This window comes from Alternaria burnsii (genome assembly GCF_013036055.1).
Source record: "Alternaria burnsii strain CBS107.38 chromosome Unknown 700, whole genome shotgun sequence".
Taxonomy (NCBI): Eukaryota; Fungi; Ascomycota; class Dothideomycetes; order Pleosporales; family Pleosporaceae; genus Alternaria; species Alternaria burnsii.
Window position 1 is genome coordinate 101,646 of NW_024066121.1, and position 19,721 is coordinate 121,366.

At 52.3% G+C, this 19,721-nt stretch overlaps 7 protein-coding genes across 7 annotated transcripts; 3 read left to right on the forward strand and 4 right to left on the reverse strand.

Moving 5' to 3' along the window:
• Positions 1-1,316: 1,316 nt before the first annotated feature.
• On the forward strand, positions 1,317-1,681 carry GT037_009125 (uncharacterized protein; the record flags this gene model as incomplete). The annotated part of the gene is made up of 2 exons (XM_038934172.1): positions 1,317-1,507; positions 1,567-1,681. The coding sequence occupies 2 exons, from the start codon at positions 1,317-1,319 to the stop codon at positions 1,679-1,681; spliced, it is 306 nt and encodes a 101-aa protein (XP_038782974.1).
• Positions 1,682-2,612: 931 nt separating this feature from the next.
• Positions 2,613-4,927, reverse strand: GT037_009126 (duf-domain-containing; the record flags this gene model as incomplete). Its single annotated transcript, XM_038934173.1, has 2 exons — positions 2,613-3,925; positions 3,976-4,927. 2 exons carry the CDS (start codon positions 4,925-4,927, stop codon positions 2,613-2,615), a joined length of 2,265 nt encoding a protein of 754 aa, XP_038782975.1.
• A 1,194-nt stretch (positions 4,928-6,121) lies between these two features.
• GT037_009127 (cap binding protein) lies at positions 6,122-9,477 on the reverse strand (the record flags this gene model as incomplete). Its single annotated transcript, XM_038934174.1, has 5 exons — positions 6,122-7,002; positions 7,052-8,138; positions 8,185-8,452; positions 8,503-8,743; positions 8,928-9,477. 5 exons carry the CDS (start codon positions 9,475-9,477, stop codon positions 6,122-6,124), a joined length of 3,027 nt encoding a protein of 1,008 aa, XP_038782976.1.
• A 1,091-nt stretch (positions 9,478-10,568) lies between these two features.
• Positions 10,569-12,082, reverse strand: GT037_009128 (glycogen synthase kinase-3 beta; the record flags this gene model as incomplete). The annotated part of the gene is made up of 7 exons (XM_038934175.1): positions 10,569-10,708; positions 10,756-10,960; positions 11,015-11,208; positions 11,260-11,614; positions 11,669-11,752; positions 11,808-11,980; positions 12,037-12,082. 7 exons carry the CDS (start codon positions 12,080-12,082, stop codon positions 10,569-10,571), a joined length of 1,197 nt encoding a protein of 398 aa, XP_038782977.1.
• A 1,164-nt stretch (positions 12,083-13,246) lies between these two features.
• On the forward strand, positions 13,247-14,080 carry GT037_009129 (uncharacterized protein; the record flags this gene model as incomplete). The annotated part of the gene is made up of 1 exon (XM_038934176.1): positions 13,247-14,080. One exon carries the CDS (start codon positions 13,247-13,249, stop codon positions 14,078-14,080), a length of 834 nt encoding a protein of 277 aa, XP_038782978.1.
• A 2,015-nt stretch (positions 14,081-16,095) lies between these two features.
• On the reverse strand, positions 16,096-17,308 carry GT037_009130 (uncharacterized protein; the record flags this gene model as incomplete). The annotated part of the gene is made up of 3 exons (XM_038934177.1): positions 16,096-16,400; positions 16,447-16,786; positions 16,835-17,308. The coding sequence occupies 3 exons, from the start codon at positions 17,306-17,308 to the stop codon at positions 16,096-16,098; spliced, it is 1,119 nt and encodes a 372-aa protein (XP_038782979.1).
• A 581-nt stretch (positions 17,309-17,889) lies between these two features.
• On the forward strand, positions 17,890-19,424 carry GT037_009131 (acyl-dehydrogenase family member 11; the record flags this gene model as incomplete). Its single annotated transcript, XM_038934178.1, has 3 exons — positions 17,890-18,021; positions 18,071-18,532; positions 18,585-19,424. 3 exons carry the CDS (start codon positions 17,890-17,892, stop codon positions 19,422-19,424), a joined length of 1,434 nt encoding a protein of 477 aa, XP_038782980.1.
• Positions 19,425-19,721: the final 297 nt, after the last annotated feature.

The window sequence follows — 19,721 nt, forward strand, 5'->3', positions numbered from 1 at the left end:
CGCCGTAAACCTTGGCACAAAGGCCAGACACAAAGAAGATTGAGGAAATTCTCATAGTATGTTCAAGTAGATAGATAGAGCTTGAGAGAAGTTTTTTGATTGTTGGTTGATAGTTAATACATGTGGTAGGTCAACACGACGCTTTTATACGTTCAATTCTAACTTTCTTCTTCTCGCCCGCTTCCTAACACTTCATATTGTCAGTAACTCACTGAGATCTACATTGCAGTATCCGTGAACAGGCAATGCATCTAGTATAGAGTAAAGACTTAGTGTTACCGTGTTTGTTCACAAGATGGACCGGATCACGCGGAGTTGCTTTTGCTTCACATGCCCTAGCTTAATGCGCGCAAAGGCACGGCAGTGGGGCTTACACACAGTACTTTCTTTTTCGAACGATCGGCATCAGTCTTTACCTTTATCTGCAAATGGGCAGTACCCAGGTATCTTCGCGCTTGCTTATAGCTTCATATGAAAACGGGAGGTAACATGAAATGATCAACATATCATAAGTATGTAAGCCAGTCAATGTCATGAGTAAAAGAATCCCATAATCGTTTAGCAGAACATAGCACTTACAAGATATATGATATGGCATACGAATGCTTTGACAATACATATTACTTAAGTGGCTAGATGACTCTTAGAACTATGAAGTTGATATGTGCTTAGGCTACATTGTCTTGCATGAGATTGTTTGGCTCCTAATCTCTACTAATCCCAACAAGTATTTGTTCGGAATCATACGAAGTAACACCGGAACACTGGTGAATCTAAGGAATTGCTTGTTCTGCGACTGCACTGGAGATGAGGGGAGACCGACAGCGGGCCAAACGTCCATAAATTGAAGGCATTCCGCTCAGGAAATAGTAGTACAATCATCTCCCTTGAACATCTCCACTATTTTACCATCTACTATCACCAAAATATCCAACAATATGCGTCACTTTGTCGGTCTTGCGACCCTTCTCTTTGGCGGCACTGCATGCGCACAATTTGCCTCTGGCGACTTTTCCGGCTTGCCAGTCATGTGTCAAAATGGCAAGTCCCTGTCGTTCCGTAATCAGATCTCGCTGCTAACAGACGTTTAAGGGAAAGAACTTACTCTGACATGCTCAGAACCCATCCAAGAAACATGTGGATGCGTCTGCCGTGATGGAGCGACATTCAATCAGACGCGTCCAGGGTTTCTAGCTGATGTGACTGCACCGCCGGTCTCACAACAGCTTCCGGGGAAACCATGCATGGCTGAAGTTTTTATTCCCTGGAAGGATATCGACTTGCCTCATACGAAGAATTCCTACGAACCCTCGAACATGTACGACGAGATGGTTCATGTGCCAGAGGATAGCGTATTTGTGGTCGCCGATTCGCTGGGGAGGTGTCAGCACTTTGAGGTGTTTGTCGATGGTGAAAAGGTAGGGGTTACGAATGGAGATGGACCTCTTGATGCTAGCCCTTGTGGCGACCCCGAAACCTGCATAGAGGAGAATGGTGGAAGCCATGGGTATTTTACGCTTCAGAAAGGCTAGTCACTTCCAAATCGGCTATGAACCAATGTTCGAGACTAACGTCAGATGTAGGCTCACATGCCATTGGTCTCAGATGGATAGGTGTCACAGACGCATGTAAACACATCGCTACTGGACGTGGCTCGTACCAGATCTACAGGAAATGCTGAACGATCCTATGTAAACTTGACATAGCCTGCCAGGCAGTCCAGGAAGGTATCTGGCCCAACGCAAAATTTTGGTGCCGAGAGCCAAATGTTGATTTCGAGATGAGGTTGGAAGATTGTTGATGTCTATAGTCGGGAGCTGAGGTTGGATTTGTCTATGTTTAGCGCCCCATATTTATAATGCGCTACCTACACCAACTTTCAGTGCTTGTCAGTGCGAACAGAAATTGGTACTCATACAATCCAAAGCCTAAAACAAAGTTTCTAATCGTTACGATACACTTCGCATTCCGTCAAGATTGAGAAATCTGACCATGATAGCACCGTAGCACCGTGACGCAGGCGAGCTCTGGAAAAAAAAAACCAAAGCTTTATCATAAAATCGTTCTCCAAAGCTCAAACCAATAGTCCTGGCCATCCAAATCTGACCTCCTCTGGAAGACCCAAAGGTGCATTCTATATAGTCACTTGGAGCGCTATATACAAGGCTGACGTTCAGCCTTGTCTCCATCACTGCTCGTCTGCGCTAGAGATCGCAGTGCAATGCAATGCTGATTGTCCTCACTTATACATATACCACAGCTCATCTACCTGCTCGTCCGCGCTAAAGATTGCAGTGCAGGTTCACCACCCGCCAACGGGCAAAAACTGCACTGAATGGCCAGATATTCTTCTTGTGCAGTACCTAGCCGCCTATAGCCATCTGCTTTAGGTTAGCACATGTCGTCCTCTTTGCCAAGCTATCAAGACATCGATATATAGACGGCCTCATACAAATATTGTCCGACAGATACTTGAGCGAAAGACATAACTAATCGCGAATACAAGGAAAAAGCAGCGTAGACATACATGAAGCACACGCATACAGACAACAAGACATAAAAAGTAACGTCGAATGAAGTCTATTGATAAATAGCAACCCCCTTCCCCCCATCTACAGCCCTTCACCGCCGCCCTCCCTCCTCCCCTCCTCCTCCCTCAAATCCTCCCTACTCCCCTGTCCCCTAATCCCCCTCCAAAGCCCACTCAACGTACTAAGCGCACTCAAGCTCCTCCCTCTGCCCACTCTCCTCCCACCAGGCGTCCTAGCACCACCACCAGGCGTCCTACTCCCTTCCTCCCCAGCAGCACTATCCCTCGTCCTCCGCCTACTCAACGGCTCACCACCCAAGCCCATTCCCATTCCCACTCCAGCACCACCATCCTCTCCGCCATCTCCCCTATCCCCATTTCTAACACCCCCAGCCCCCAAAGCAAGCAAGCTCTCCCTTCTCCTCACCGAATTCCCCCGCTTAAGATCCTGCACCATAGTACTCAAACTCGTACTCAGCGGACTCGCCAGCAAAGGACCCCCCACAATACTATTCCTCGCACTCTGCACACGATCGCCCGTGCGCAACCTGCGTAATCCAGAGCCAGGCGTAGTCGGGACTTCGTTCTGGCTCTTGCCCCGCGTTGGCGTGCGGGGTGGCGGTAGTGGTGCTGGGAGATCAGTATCTGAGACGGAGAAGAGGGGCGCGGATGGTGGTGCGGCTTCGGAAGGGAGGACGGGCGTGGATGTGTGTCTGTTTAAAGGTGGGGTGCGGTAGGTGGGTTCGTTGGGGGCGGACCAGGGGTTTGCGACGAGGGAAGAGATGATGTCTGCGGTTGCGGGGCGGGAGGAGGGGTTTGGTGGTGTGACGGGGTCAGTGGGGGTGAGCGTGATGTTTGGGGTTGAGGGGCGAGTGTCTTGGTCGTCTTGGTAAGGACGTGATGTGTCGATGGGTGGGGATAGTGCTCGTGTTGTTGAAGGACGGCGCGAGACTTGTTCGCTTGGTTCGGATGTACCGTCGGCGTAGACCTCGCCGGCTAGGTGAATTGCATCTTCTGGCTCTGGATTGTGGTCTTCGTCGTCGTCGCCGTCATCGTGGTGGGATGGGCGGCCGCTGGTGATGAGCCAAACGCCGAAGAAGGTTAGAGCGCATCCGCCAACGAATTTTCCAGCGTCTTCTCCGGAGGTGCGCTCGAAGTCGCGGTAGAGGACTGCTGATCCGCCGATGACGGAGAGGGTGAAGAGTACGAATTGAACGGGGATGACTTGTGTGGCGTCGAAGCGTTGGAGAGCTCTGTTGACGTATTTAATCTGCATGACGGCTGTGCCGACGAGGATGGCAACGAGCAGGTAGAAGACTGGGAACGTGATGGCACGCCAGAGCGTGTATGAGAGAAGTGAGGCAACGCCCTTGGTTGACAAAGCTGTGTATCCGCCTAGCCATAGGTTAGCAGTTGGATTACAAAACAGATTGACTTGAACATACCAAAAAGTCCTACAAGTCCCAGATCAATCAAGATATTCTTCTCCCCATAGCGATTACTAGCAACCATCAACACAGCAATAACTCCCACTGTGATCCCCAAATATGTCTCAAACTCCCATCGTCTTATCAGGTCCCAAATCTCACCAGGGCCCAGTTTAGGATTATTATCGTTCGCCGACAGCACGACCGTAACCGCGCCTCCAACAGCGATAATAACACCCAGCGCATCCCTCTTGCGAAACGGCTCTTTCAGCATAAAAGGCGCAATGATGCAGTTCGAGATGAGCGCGACAACACCCAAGGGAGAGACAATAGACGCGGGCGCAAATCCATACGCCAGGAAATTCCCCGCTTCGCCAACCGTCATGAGAATGATGCCGAACCACCAATACGGCGATTTGAGATACGACGTCTGCTTGAACGCTTGTTCCTGCTTGCCCGACTCAGCGCTATCCTCTCTTTGCACGCTCGGCCTCGGAATCAACGGGTCGTTCTCAGATGCCTCGAAGATATCCTCTTGATCCCCATTCTGTCCGTTACTTCTTCTTCTTCTTGACTCGACCATGTCCTCGCTGCCATTCTGCCTCCGTGCCAACCCCATCTTCTGCACCTCCTCTGCTAACCTGCCCGCCCCACCATCACTACCCATCACCTCAGCTTCCCTCTTCCTCCTCTTCCTCTCCCGTTGTCTCTCCTGGAACTCCCTGTCTAGCCGGATGTGCGCGTACCGCTGCATATTTAGCGCGAACGATATAAGCACATTACCTATTATCGCGGTAATGATGCCAATCAGACTGCTCCAGTTTTCTGTATAACCGCCGCCTCCGCCTCCCCCGTGCTCTTTCGATATCCAAGATAAGGCATTGTATGGTGTTGGTAGTGGTGTGGGTATTAGGCTCTGTATGGGTGTCGCTGTGCCAGCAGCGACTGTGTGGCTGGGTGGTATATGCATCGCGCGAGATCGTAAAGTATGGACTCGGAAATGCGCTTGCTGGCGTCCAAAGCAAGAGATGTGTCCGCGGGAGTAGGATCGGTAGTTGTGAATCTACACACGATGGTCGGGGCGGCGGAATGTCGTTGACTCGTGGGGGAGGATTCGTCTTCGTTCCGTTGCGCTTCGTTTCGTATCGTTGATTGACAAAGAGCTATATGTACAGTACAGCGTCCACTTTCTCTATCAAACGCAACGAGAGGATGAACTATATGCGACGAGGAATACAGGACGGTGACACCATGGTGTTTCTTTGCCCAGGAAGCTGTGCAAAAAGGCTGGGTTTCGGCGGTGCTACGAAACTCGCAGCTTTGGGTTGGGTTGGCGCGGGTTGGTTTGTCGGCGTTAGCTGTATGCCGCGCGATGATTTGCAGGGTTCTCGGAGCAAGCCTTCTTTCACATGACGATGGAGTGCCCTGTGCGCTGATGCATGCTGGCCAGCGCTAGCCGTCAGCGTGCATGCATTATCCGTTCATTCCGGCGGGTCGCACGAATGGTCACGGAGATGAGACGGAATTGCGGTATTAGACATGCGACTTGCGATACACATTCGCAGGGTGACAGGAGAGCCTCAATCACTCGCATCAAACTCCAGGACACAGATGCGGCGACCAATCAGTGTGTTCCCGCAGATGCGCATAAGCAAAAAGCGCCTCTGTTTCCTCACTGGTCAAACTGTACTAAACAACAAGTCGTCATAGAAGAATCTCGAAGCCGCAACACAGTCCTTTTGCGAGTTTCCACGAGACCACCAATTGTGAGTAGGTAATGTAGATTGTCACGTAACCTGATGCAAATGGTAAGAAAAGAGGAACTCAACCATCTCGCCTGACCACGTCACAGAACAACCTCCAGGCTATAAAACGAGATTCTCCACGGAGTTTCCGCAAAAATACCCATTTTGAGATATGTTATACACTATCAAGCGAACTCGATGCCCATGTGAAGTCAATCGAAAGAAACCCCTACGTGCATGCCATCTCCGAAAGTTCATGTCCACAAACACGCATACACACACACTCTCTAAGAATGCAAGCCCGCTATCCTTATGCTTTTGTAATATCCCCGACTCCGGGCTCAAGGATCGAAAACTTCAATCTCTTAATTTTCGCACTCAACTTTCCCACCTTTCCCTCTAAACACATTGCCTCGCTCCTAAGCAAGGCTCATCTGCGCCTCCCCATTAGTAGCCTCAGCAACGCCATCGCCATCCTGCTCCATACTCTCAGCAACGACATCAGGCTCCGCAGCGAGAAGACGAATGCGCGCCTCAACCGCCTCCTCACCAACAACAGACTCCTCGACCTGTGCCTTGCGGATGAAGACTGTGTGCCAGCGCTTACCCCAAGCCTTAATGAGTTCGACCTCCTCTTCCGTGAGCGCGCCATTCGATGACTTCTCAACCAAGGTATCAGCAGAACCTTCAGCGACGCCACGCATAGAGTCTTCAATGTACTTGAACAGTTCGCGGGCGTTGTCACGGTCCTTAGCCAGTGTAGCCTCTACCATCTCGATCTGTTCTTGAGGAAGACCCTTCTGGAGACGGGCAGATGCAATCTGACGATTGCGGTTAGTCACCTTGGCGACGGTATTGCTGACCATCTCGAACACCCAGCTCTCTGTCAAAGCCTCGCCAGCTCCCATGTGGCTACCAAACACCCACTGGACGACAGTCATCGGCGCAAGAATAGTATAGTTGAGCAGAATATCGATGATGCGGACTGCAACACCGGGCTGGTCTTTCCAGTACTCGACGACGCTGGCAACAATCTGGCGACGCGCGACCTCGTTCTGTGAGAGCTCGAGTAGGCGGTCCTTGCCGCGTTCAATGCAGGATAGAACGTGGGAAAGTGACTTCGCTCCTAGTCGGCAGATGGCGGTGACGAAAGCATCGGTCGAGGGCACGAGAACCTCGGTGATGCCTTGTTCGAGAGCCTTCTCGTGAATCGTGTCAATGGTGACCTGAATCTCCTCGGCTGTAGCCTTCTTCCTCAGTTGACTGAGAAGAGTCTGACCTTCGGTAGCGTAGGGGGTTTCTGGATTCGCTGTTAGTGAAGACCATTTCAAAATGCGAAGCATACATACGCTGGTTGTCGTATTTGAAGTCGGGACTGTTGTCTGCGTCTAGTCGCTCGGGAATCATAGAGTGCATGGGCTCTGGCAGCGTTGATCGAATGCGCTTGGCAAATGACAACCGTATCTCCTTGTCCAAGGTCGCAAGAATGAAAGCCTTCTTGGGGTGCAGATTTGAGAGCTCAAGGTCCTCCAGCCATTCCGTCCATCTCCACCTGAATTCGAAGTTGCTGAGATGGTGCGAGAACCAGTCGAGGAATCGGTAGCCTAGCTCCAGATCCATCATAGGCAAGTTCTTGTAGATGGTACGGATAGCACGTCCAAGGGAGGGCGCGATCGCAGCGGGCGCGACCTTGCAGCACTGTGTGATAAGTGCGTGGTAGTAGACGAGCTTGTGCTCTGCACTCGGCAGCTTGAACAGTTGCGAAAAGATAGCGTCGATGATCATGTCTTCCGACTTGTACTGAACCTTGTCGCCAACCAACTCGCGGAACTTGTCAAAGGGTGAGCCGCGTTTAGCGAAAATGTCAACAGACCAGTAGCAATCGACGTCTACAAGGAACTTTGCGACCATTTCACGGTTAAAGTCAAGCTGGTTGATGGTGTCAACGATGGCATCTCGAACGAGCGATGACGCGATGTCTGTGGTCTTGGGTACGGTGTCAACTTCCTGATCGGCGAACAAGGAGAAGTATGCCTCTGGGAAGACCGGCCGCGGGCCAGGGTTGACTGGCGATGGGATGGTGAAAGTAGGAAAGGCATGAGTCTGAGGGGCCGTGGGGAGAGCGTCTTCCTCAGTGTTCATCCTACGTAGAGCGTCCTTGTCGATACGTGGAATGCACCTCAGTTCAAAGCCAGACTCAGCCTCAGCTGATAGCTGTGCTTGAAGTAGGCCAATAACGCTGTGGTGGTCAACCGGCTTCGATTCGAAATCGCCGACGTAGGAGTGAATGAGGCTTTCAATGGGAACCGCGTTGCTCGCTACTATGCCAGTGTTTTTCAACAGTTGTTGTGCTTGCTCGTGGAAACGCTCTCCTCCAGCGACGATGGCGTAAGGAATGGTAAGAAGAATGATCTTGACCAGTTCGATACCGACAACCTAGTAATGTCAGTGGGTGTGATAGCTGAGTGCATGTAGACCTTACATCGTTCTCGTTGGCACTCTGGAGATCAACGACTGTGTCGAAGAGTTGTCCGAGGAAAGTGAAGACACCATCTTCTTCGTAGAGCGACTGTAGGCAAGCGAAGAACCTCAGAAGCAGCTTGAACTCTTTCCACTCGCCAGCGTTCAGCGCTTCTTGTGCCCGGTCTCCAACGCGCTTCATGGCCTCGATAGTGATTTGTGAGTTAACATCGTTGGCGTAGTAGGCGACGGCTGCGACGAATGGGATTTTGAAGGGCTGCTCGATGACACTATGGCAGTTAGTGAGATGGGCAATCCAGGACAAACTGATAGTGCTTACAGCTGTACAAAGACATCGAAGAAGTCGGAGCGAAGACGCTCGTCGTCAAAGTGCTCTCCAAAGAACTTTGCGATCTCGATAGCCTCGTCCTGGGGTAGCTTGGTGGAGCTTGCAATGTTCAAGAGCAGTCTACGCAGTTTGGGGAACGGCGGTTCTTCATATCGGCGACGAGGGCCATCGTCGTTACGGCGGCGCTGGGGTCCGCGACGGTCGTCACCGCGGTAGTGATTGTCGTTGTCATCTGCGGGACGCTGTAAGTATCGTAGAAATCGTAGAAATAGGTAATTGACCACGCCCCAAAGCAAGATGGTGAGGGCGGATCCCATGTGCATATAGAGTGCCATAATAGCGATAGAATCATCAAGTCGTCCAAACCGCATATGCAGCTTGCGCAATCGTTTGGGAGAGGATGCATGTGTACTCACCATCACGACGGCGCTTGTTGTTTCCTCGATAGTTTCCACGGTCGCGCCTGTCGTCACGTCGGTCCTCGCGCCTATCCTCGCGCTCTTCCTTGAAGTCTGCGTCCGCCATGTCCGCGACCAAGATTGCGCGTGCCTTTTCTTCTAACGTTTCCGGAGAATCTTCCCTCTGATGCAATTGAATCCAGGCACGGTCAGCGCGAGAGTCGTCGCTGTCGCAGTTTACAGGCCTATACGGTGGATGCAAGTCACCACGCCGGTGATCAAATGTGCGTTTTCGGAATGGGGCGGTTCGATTGCGATGTTGGCGGATGGTTCGCGATAGTGAATCGTCGAGATGGCGCGCTGGAGCTTGCGTATCGAAAGGGTTAGCGGCATCTGCGCCCGTACCTTGGCGCTCGGTCCATGCACCGTCGACGTCGACGTCCATCGACGAATCATTAAAGGGTGACATGTCATGGAGTAAATCTAGCTGTGGTTCTTCATCTGTCAATTTGAGCATAGCCATCCGGTCTGGCGAGATGAACTCGGTATTCACATCCAAGTCAATCATCTTGGTATTGTTCGTAGCTTGTCTTGTATTGACCGTTACCTGGTGGCGTATTTGACAAGCCGATCGTGTGGCACTTTATAGAAAGGTTGCGGGGGAAGATCTGAACAACGTCCTAGGTACGGGACAGTAAGAGGGAGCGTCACCAAGGTGAAGCTTCGAGTAAAGGCAAACTGCGTACAACAATAGAGCTACATGTATTGCGACTTCATGTAAAGGCATGAGGTGATGGACACATACAATTCTACTTCTTCACATGTCTGTCGAAGGATGTTCAGGTTCTTGGAGTATTTGGTACTGCAATTGCCAGGAAATATGCGTCACTTCCATCACGCAAAATGCATCACTTGGATGTCACACAATCCAATATACATGGAGGAACATGAAAGAAGTCTTCGTTCTAGAAAGTATGCTGAGAGGTGGGCGAATGGCATCATAGTCATTGGCCAGTAGACATTCGTTCCGCTGCAAAAGTGCAGTGCCTTGCTCTAGTGCTTGCCCAGGCTGGCCATCCTTTGCCCAGCCTGCATGGTCCCCATTACAGGAATAGCATTTCCCAAGTTCATAGAAGCTTCATCGCCCGATGTGCAGCCCGCCGAACTCATCTTGAACAAAAAGAAAACTCCCGCATGCAACCCAGGTGACGCATCGTAACCACTGTTGAAGCGTCGGAAATTGGATGAGTGAGACCCTCTCCCTGTATCCCATACTCAGTGCATGTCCGGATTTTGCCCGTTCCCCATTCCCGTCATAGTTGCAACCTTCTGCGCCCATTCGTCATCTCAAAAGGGGATCGAGGAACATCATTTGCGGTGCCGGTCCATGATCATTTCGCGTAAACGGGCAGGCCATTGGCCACCAAAAGAAAAGCAAGCCAGGTCATTCTTTGTAAAGGTGAATGTCGGTATCATTTCAGACGCGCTCAGATAAAGCAGGAAAGGGTGTGCTCCTCGTAGTATACACCTGATAAAACCGACGCCCATTTGAGACTCCATTTTGCATCTCTCCGGACGGAAAAGCTTTGCGCTTAGGCCCAGAGAGGATCAGAAGCCGCCGCATGAATGAATGGTATCGTTTCGTGTGATAGCAGGGGCTTAATCTAGCCTTGCTATCATCTGATCCCGCGTTAATGGCTTGAAGTTCGGCGATTCGAAGTCGAGGCCACGTGCGGCCAGTGTCGCGCGGATGTGCTGCGGTACCAGCTGATTGTTGAGGTGAGGAGCAATGGAAAGTTCTAGACTAGTTAGACTCTGTGCCTGTCGCAGGTTCAACAAGACATACCGTGGTGAGTAAAGTTGTACAGCTCAGGCAGATCACGAGTCGCTCCGTTGGGGTGACGCGAGTCTGGCAAGCGTGTGCTTGGATCCCTCAACTCATCGAAGAAGGGGTGTACCATGGCATCAATAGCGGAAAGACGCTGGGTAGGCGTGTACTCGAGCAGTTTGGAGATCAGATCGATCGCGTTGGGATCAGCCTTTCGGAACACCTGGTGAATGTAAGTGGATGTACGCAGCGGCTGGCGATAAATTGCTCGACATACCTTACTGAACGGATGAGGCTTAATCTGCGGGAACTTGTGCTCCATGTAGTTGGGGTTCATGGTGCGGATCTGGTCTCGGGTAGGCGTTCCCAAGACCTTAATGATCTCTACGAGCTGGTCAATGCCCGACTCGCCCGGGAACAATGGCTGTCCAAGCATCAACTCTGCCATGACGCAACCTGTGGACCACACATCTGCAGAAGATTAGCATGTGGCTACTCCCAGTTACAACAGAACCAACGTACCGATCTTGGTGGTGTAGTTTGTGGCTCCAAAAATCAGCTCAGGCGCGCGGTAGTACCTGGAGCAGATGTAGGACACGTTCGGCTCGTTCTCAACCAGGATCTTGGCGCTTCCGAAATCGCAGAGCTTGAGGACTCCGGTTGAAGGGTCTAGCAGTAGGTTTTGGGGCTTAATGTCCCTGTGGCAGATACCCTGCGAGTGAATGTAGGCGAGCGAGCGGAAGAGCTGGTAGATGTACAGCTTGACTTCGAGGATGGGCATAACCGACTTCATCTTGTTGAAATAGCGCGAAGCACGGTACACGGTCTCAGGAACAAACTCGAGCACGAGATTCAGGTACACCTCGTCTTTCTGTGGCTGAAACGGTTAGCTACACGAAATGCACGCACGCGCTTGCTTGCAGACACATACCCGCTCGCCATTGTTGTAGAAGAAGGCCTTGAGCTCGACAATGTTGGGATGTCGGACAATGCGCATGATCTGGAGTTCGCGGTTCTGTTTGGGGGGTCAGCTGAGGCTGTGTATTTTGGCGTGTGTCGCGCAAACGCACCTTGAAGCGCTTGTCTTGCAGGACACGCTTGATGGCCGCATCTTCACCACTGGGCGACAGCTTCGTCTGAAAGACTACACCGAAAGAGCCGTTGCCGACAATCTTGCACTGCGTGTATGCGAGGTCTTTGTAGTCGCCTGTCAGGCCGTCCTGGACCTTTTCGCGGATAACTTCTGTGGGATTGTGAGCATGACATCAATTACGCCGTGGGTGCAAGGGGGAGACTGACCACCCATTCTTAGCGATGAGAAGGCCGATGGCCGGTTCTGGCTCATTGTTTGGGGTTATGCGTGAGGGAGGGGGTCCGCAAGCGATGCGCGGATTGCTGGTGAGGAGGAGGCTTTGGTGTTGGGAGCAAGGGGGTGGGTGCAGAGTCGAGTTTGGCGGAGCAGAGGCGTAGTGGATAAGGTTGTAGGCGCGAGGTCGAGTGTCAAGAGGGCGTGGTCCCGCGTGCCGTCTGTGCAGTACCAGGTGACGCTTCTTGTGGCTGACGGAGCTAAGGAACAAGGAAGGCGCAGGGGGACCGCTCAGCAACGATGGTCGGGCAAAGGTCACAGCAGCAGGTGGAAAGGGGAGGGTGAAGGATAATTGACGGCGGAGATGGAGAGCTTGTGAAGGTGCGAGGAAAGGCGACGATGGGGTTGAGTGACGGCAGTGCTGGGGATTAAGGGCGGGGCACTGCTAGTGCGAAATTGGGTGCCAACGTGATCAGAAGGCCTGCAATTCACGTACTTGTCAGCGCAGGCCAGTCGAGCGGCGTCTAAGCTGGCAGACCTTGAACGTACGGTAGTAGCCCGGTGCAGGAATTATGGACCTGCAGCAAGTCGGCGGGATGGGATGCAATGCAGATGAGAAATGCTCGTGGAGCCTTATATTAGGTACACAAGGCTGCTGGTGTATTGCGGAGGCAGGAGCCTGCGGATCGTTGTTGCTTGAAACAGAGGCGTCAGCAGTCGCGGCTTCGCTCTGGCACACACGACATCAGACGTGTTTATCACTGCTGGCCCAGCCAGACTCTAACAGACGACACCACGAACATTCAACATGACCATTGCGTCTGCAGCTGCGGACGCCGGCCTGCACGTGAGGCATCAGATTTCTTCCCAGCACGCCGTCATGCCGCCTGAAATGAGCTGCACCCACTTGCTCGCTGGCGCGTGGCTGAGACGCACTCCAATCATCGCTGGAGCTTGCCATGCTTATACCAACCTGGCAGTACGAGCCCCGAATGGCTCGCCAGCGATAGGTTGCGCGCGCCCATTAGTGAGTAGCTGCCTCTGATGCTCCGTTTGACATGCGACAACCGTTCCCATTGAGACGTTGGCAGCCCATTGAGGCCGTTACCATGGCCTGAGCAAAACCCTACCCACAGGGCCCACGACGCCTCTAGCGAGTCTCCCTCAACACTCCGCGAATGCTCGACAACGTCAGCCAATTCGATGCTACGGACGCCTGAGCGCCCGCGGCAGCAATTTCATGCAGCACGCAGTTCGAGCAACCACAACCTTGTCTTTGTTTGCACCACAGCCCGTCAATCAAAGCCGCCGCCGCCGCACATTCGACGACGACGTACCATGACACTCGCGAGTACAGGGGTCCGTAGCCGCAAAAAGTCTTCCGACTGGCGTTGCAGAGGCTCAAGTCCGACTCAACAACATGTCTTTTTCAAACTTTGCCCTCTCACCCTTGCAGCTTGCAGCAAAACCAAATCCCACTGCCGCCTCGTTTTGCTGCTTCCAGCCCATCGTCATTATTGTCGAGGCCCCGGCCACGCCCTCGTGGCCTGCAGCTCCACTTGGAGGGCAGCTGATGTTCTCTCACGCCCTGGTCCTGGCGCCCCCCTCTTCGTCTACAGCCGAATGTCCGGGCGACCCAGAGGCGTGGCGTGTTATTGTGGTGCATATCCTCTCACAGCCGCCCAGCCCTTAACCTCACCATGCCATTCTCGTCTCGTCAAGTGCCACTCCACCGTCTGTACCCCTTCCATCTTGACCGGCTGCTGCGACAAGCGGAAGCGGTCCAAGTCAACGACACCGCTGTCCGAGCATGTCAAGGGCCCACTGGCCGGTGTGAACCACTGCTCGGTGCGGGTTGCACACACGCCTTTAGACCCAAACGGGCGACACTTGCAGGAACCGACATCGTTGCAAACTATTCATGACGCTTGTGTTCCCCTCTTCGCCTTTCCCGCACTTGGTGCTGCAAGGCACGTGCAAGTCGCGCGCGCAATATGGTCCAGTCGCGCCAACAGCCATGCCTTTGATGTGAATTGAAATCACGACCATGTCTACTGCAGGCTACTGAGACAAATCGGGCTGAAACAGTTACTACAGATTTTGCATTTGGCGCTTGCTGTGTGGGTAAGCTAGTCGAGCTACACCATCGATGCCCGACTGGCCGCTCATACGTCAACCTGCAGTAAGCATTGCCGTTCGGAAATCCGACCCACCCTATTGGCTTTCATCATGTGACTGCAGGCCTTTTGAGGACGATATTCCCAGCCGCTGCAGACGGCTGCATAACCTTTACAATAGCCATGAGACCCACCATCACCGTCATTACTAGCACTATACTGCTACCGACAGACTGGTTCTCGTCCCAGCGTGAGGCGAGTCACGAGTATGCTGTTCCTGTACTTCGTCACTCTTGACCTCTTACCCAAGCTCATCACTATCCCAACCGTCCCGGATATAGTAAATAGATTATAGACTGTGGTAGATTGTAGATCATGAAGCCCCTGGAGCACTACATTGGTGCGCAGCGACCTCGTGCGACGAAGCCTCCCGCTCTGTCTCAGATCTGGTGGCGGAAGCTACACACGTAGAGTGACGAACAAAAGGACGCAGGCCCAGATGTCAGCGCTTTATTCGCTTGCTGACCCTTAGGTACCAGACGACCCAAGAGACGCCAATATTTGCTTCTGTTCTACTTCGAGCAACGCACGCATACACATTTCAGCCTTACGGGGTACCCGTCCGACTCGTCACACCCAACGACCGGACTATGCCGACCCGCCTATGCCGTCGAACACTCGGAGATTTCCTTCCTGATAGCGCGCTCTCCTGCAGCACGGAATTGACATGCTCCATTTAGATGAAGACAATGGAGGATGCACGGTGGTTGTACCACACTCGATGTACAGTTACCGACATCGGCCGGGGAGCTCGCGACGCTTATCTACAGCTGTCACGTTGCAATTCGTTGTAGTGCATCTTGGTGTCGTGGTTACATCGTCACGGCTCAGCGCACACATCTCATGCTCTCATCCGAGTCGACGTAGAGCCAGCAACCCAGCGGCTACCCGGACGGATGATACCAGTCTGTCAATGGTCAAGTACGTACATAACTGACACTTGCTTCATCTGGTACCATCATACGCCACCGCTAGTGGGTGCAACACCTTCTGGTGTATCTTGGTCAGCCTACACAACAGAACCTCAGATCGATATGATCGTAATGCGCATCCCTCAGCAAAGCCACGAGCATTCATTGTCCAGCCCCTAAGGGTTCTAGCTACAACCGCTCATCATTCAGCTATAACGACTAGAACACAGTCTGGGCGCTCTTATCATCGAAACAGGTACACGAAATACTTCGCCCCATGTTCTACGATTTCCCCGTTCAAGCCGACCCACAAGAAGCAATCCTTCCGCAGCTTGAAGCCCGGTAGAACGGTTTGAGCAACGTTTTAGCATCGCGTTGTATGTTGACGTTACTGGCCCATCTGCATCACAAGTCGTACTTGGTAGCATCCTTTTCACCTTGTCACTTACGTTGGAAACTCAACGTCGTAAATTGGATCTCACCAATGGAAAAACACTTCGGACGTCGAGATCGACACTAACTATTTTGTCTCTGCCAATGATCGGTAACGTGTATTATCTCCCTCTTTCAGTTCAGTATATGCTCAACCAATGATCTCCCAAGAATATCCCATGGCATGCGGGCATCCATGTCAACCGCAGCATGCTAGACACGATAAGCATAACGTGCAGGGAGAGACAGAGAGATTCTGGAATCTCCCTATTACTCGATATATTGCATCACCTTTCTACTTATCAAGGCCAAAACACCTCGAGATCCAGGTCTTCACCCTCTCTTAAACGCTTCTCGAGCACTGCGTTACTGGCCGGGTGCCTTTCCTTTCCTTCTTTGAAATGACCCTCATAGTACTCCTTACAAAGGAACCCGTGTATTTGATTGGAATTTCCGTACACATCTTCCGGCTAAATGGAGTGCTCTTCAACCATGTCTTCGCCTACACGCAGCTGCAACATGTCGCGTATAGCTAAAGACTCCCAATTGGGGATTTGAAACACCATACTCTCTTCGATGTCGAGCTCATCAAAATGATCAAATTGATCACCGTAAAGCTTCTCTCCGCCTCTGTAAACATAGGGTGTGAAGTCAAAGGGTCGCTCTCGACGAATAAAACGTCGAGTCCTGGTCCAGCACGATCTCGTATCCACTCCATGATCTGCCGTCGTCGCGACAGCGTACTGTCGGTCGCACCGAACATGCCCACAGACTCACTGCCCTTCAGAATGTAATCCAGCAAATCGTCCACGGCCTTGTTCGAGGCTGCAAGAATATCTGGCACTGTCATGTTCATTGTCTTTGGGAGAATACTTGTACCAACGGTAAGCGGCAAGCACAGTCCTCCGTTGGTCATAGAAGTGGTTACGCAGGTGACGGTGAATAGCTGATCTCCTCAGCTCTGGACTCATATTCTCTTCTTCCAAGATCAGGACGAATGCCTCGAGAAGCTTGTCCCGAAGCGTCCGCATGGCCATTTCTTCAGTGAAGAGCCGGGTAAAGAGCGCTTTCCAATCAAATGAGAATTCCCAGGGCGAGGTATCAACATTGATCGAAAATCCGGGGATGATGATGTCGTTCCTCATACCGCCTTTTGTATAGCGTTTATTCAGTGTACCTTCGCTGAACCGCACAATGACGTTCAAGTCGAATTGCTCCCATGGCTTTCTGTCAATTGATCTTCTAGCTTCCTCTGGTCAGCCTTGTGGCACGTCCAATAGACGAAGACCCCACATCTCTGTAAAGGTTATGGTGTCTGCAGCCTCATTCCTTCTGGTAAAGCTCTGGTCGTATGTCGGCAAAGACGCGGCAGCCTGGAGCCCCGAACGAAGGGATGGCTTCAAGCAGCACGCGCACCTCAACAAGGGCAAGAAAGTTGAGCGTGAGGCTGTTTGCGAGTGTGATCGGAAAGCGCTGGAGCAGGCTGCCGCTGAATAGGCACCATTCCAAGGTTGATTGAGAGCTTGGAATTCGGCAGAGGCAGGTGAGCGGTGATAGTCCCCGGTTTCGATTGACAGCTTGGGAACCCAAAAGTTGAGGAAGTGTTGCTCAAGATGTGCTTTGTGGTGGCGCGTTATATGGCGTAGGTATGTCAATTGGTAGGCTGGGTCGTGGTCATAAAGGGCGATGAGTGATGAGATTATGAGGCCGATAAGCTCGCGTGGTAGTCTCGGAAGCTGCGGCATTTTTGGTAATACCGAATTGGAGGTTCTGGTGTACAAGCTGAATCACAGTCGGTTGCTCGACTGGACGCCTTGTAGGTACTATGTCAAGATAATTCGACCAGTTGCCTATGGAGGCAGTGTCCACGTTGATATTCTGCATCACGAGCGTTGCAATGTTTTATAGCTTCATTAGGTGAACCATAATTATCTTCTTTATACATATAAGGCTTCACGTCTCGTTGGGAGGTTGAACAAAGCGCGCCACGCGTAACGGCGGCGTCGCGTTCATGGCGCACCCATCGCCAAGTACAACTGCAACACCTTCAACACCATCACTCCATTAATGCCTCGGTCAAGGACGTGTTTTCCTGGAGTGCATTTCCCATCGGCAAAGTATCATGCCTTCGTGGTGTGAGTCTGGCTGATTACGAGGTCCAAAGCGGAGATGTTCCAGATCGTACCTCGGCAACTCTTAGCTCCCCAACGTCAATGACCGAAGCAGTAGCCATGGACGACTCGTCTCCGCATCTTTTGTTAAACTACCCCGGATTTCCTTCCTGAACTTCCTCCCTACCTCATACTCACATTTATAGACAGCAATCATGTCTGTACCGTACGACCGCGCCATGGACTTGCTGAGCAACAGCCAGAATGGCCATGTTTCCGCCTCTCAGCGCATTCCCGCCATCGCGCGGCCATTCGTCAGCGAGAGAGCGGCGAAGACTCTCGATATCGTGAGATGCCCTCCAAGCTACATCACATAGTATGCTAACGTCTGCATAGGTAGAGAAGTTTGTCGAGGAAGAATGCATCCCCGCCGACGCTGTTTACGTGCGCCAGATCGGCCAGACAGTCCAAGAGCGCTTTTCGTCACATCCATCCATAATCGAGGACTTGAAGAAGCGGGCACAAGAACTCGGACTGTGGAACATGTTCCTGCCCAAGGCACACTTCAAGGAGGGTGCTGGTTTCAGTAACTTGGAGTACGGACTCATGGCTGAGTACCTGGGCAAGAGCAGGACAGCGTCTGAGGCTGTCAACTGCGCTGCTCCTGATACCGGCAACATGGAGGTCATTGCCAAGTACGGTACCGAGGCACAGAAGAGGAAGTGGCTGGACCCGCTGCTCCAGGGCAAGATCAGGTCTGCGTTCTTGATGACGGAGCCCCAGGTTGCGTCGAGTGATGCTACTAACATTGAGATGACCATCAAGAAGGACGGCGACCACTACGTCTTGAACGGCCAGGTCAGTCTACCTTCGACCCACCCTATCCTCCACCCCACTAACATCTCTCCAGAAATGGTGGTCATCAGGCATTGGCGATCCTCGCTGCAAGATCTTCATCGTCCTCGGAAAGACAGACCCCAACAACTCTGACAAATACAAGCAGCAATCCGTCATCCTCGTCCCCAACGACACACCCGGTGTGACGATCCACCGCATGCTCTCAGTCATGGGTTTCGACGACGCGCCCCACGGCCACGGCCACGTTACCTTTGAGAACGTCCGTGTCCCCGCCAGCAACATGGTGCTCGGCGAGGGCCGCGGTTTCGAAATCATCCAAGGCCGTCTTGGACCCGGCCGTATCCACCACGCCATGCGCAGCATCGGATCTGCCGAGAAGGCGCTAGAATGGTTCCTGGCGCGCATCAACGACGAACGCAAGAAGCCGTTTGGCCAGCTGCTCAACAAGCACGGCATCATGCTCGAGCGCGTCGCTCGCTCCCGCATCGAAATCGATGCCGCGCGTCTTGCCGTCTTGAACGCTGCTATCAAGATTGACGAGACGAATGCAAAGGGCGCGCTCAAGGAGATTGCAGAAGTCAAGGTCCTTGTTCCCGAAGTTAACCTCAAGGTTATCGACTGGGCGATGCAGGCTTACGGTGGTGCGGGTGTTAGTCAGGATACGCCGCTCGCGCAGATGTGGTCGAGTGGTCGTACGATGAGGATTGTGGATGGGCCGGATGAGGTGCATCTGTTGCAGCTGGGTAAGAATGAGAATAAGAGGGGACTGGCGCATAAGCAGAGGATTGAGGCGCAGCAGAAGAAGGGTGAGGAGTTATGCAGGAAGTATGGTATTGAGCCGAGGGATCCGTTGTACCTTAACAGGACGAGTGGGGAGGCGAGTAAGCTGTAGATGGCTGGTTGGTTAAGCGTAGATTCGTGACAATAGCATTGTGTTCGATCTACCGAGGACTGTGGATGCTTTTCGTGATACACATGTTGATGGTGATGTTCAACTTAATGAAGCCTGTAAGCGAGAGGTAAGCAAGTCATATGGCTGACCAGCAAACAAGTCTATATAGATCTCGAATCTCTGGTGTTACAGAACGTTGAAAACGGGCAGTTTTCTACCAAGGAAACCTATATCTACTCCGGAGACATTTGTTCTATTCTACATTGACAAAGGAGTAAAGGAAATGTGGATGCCATC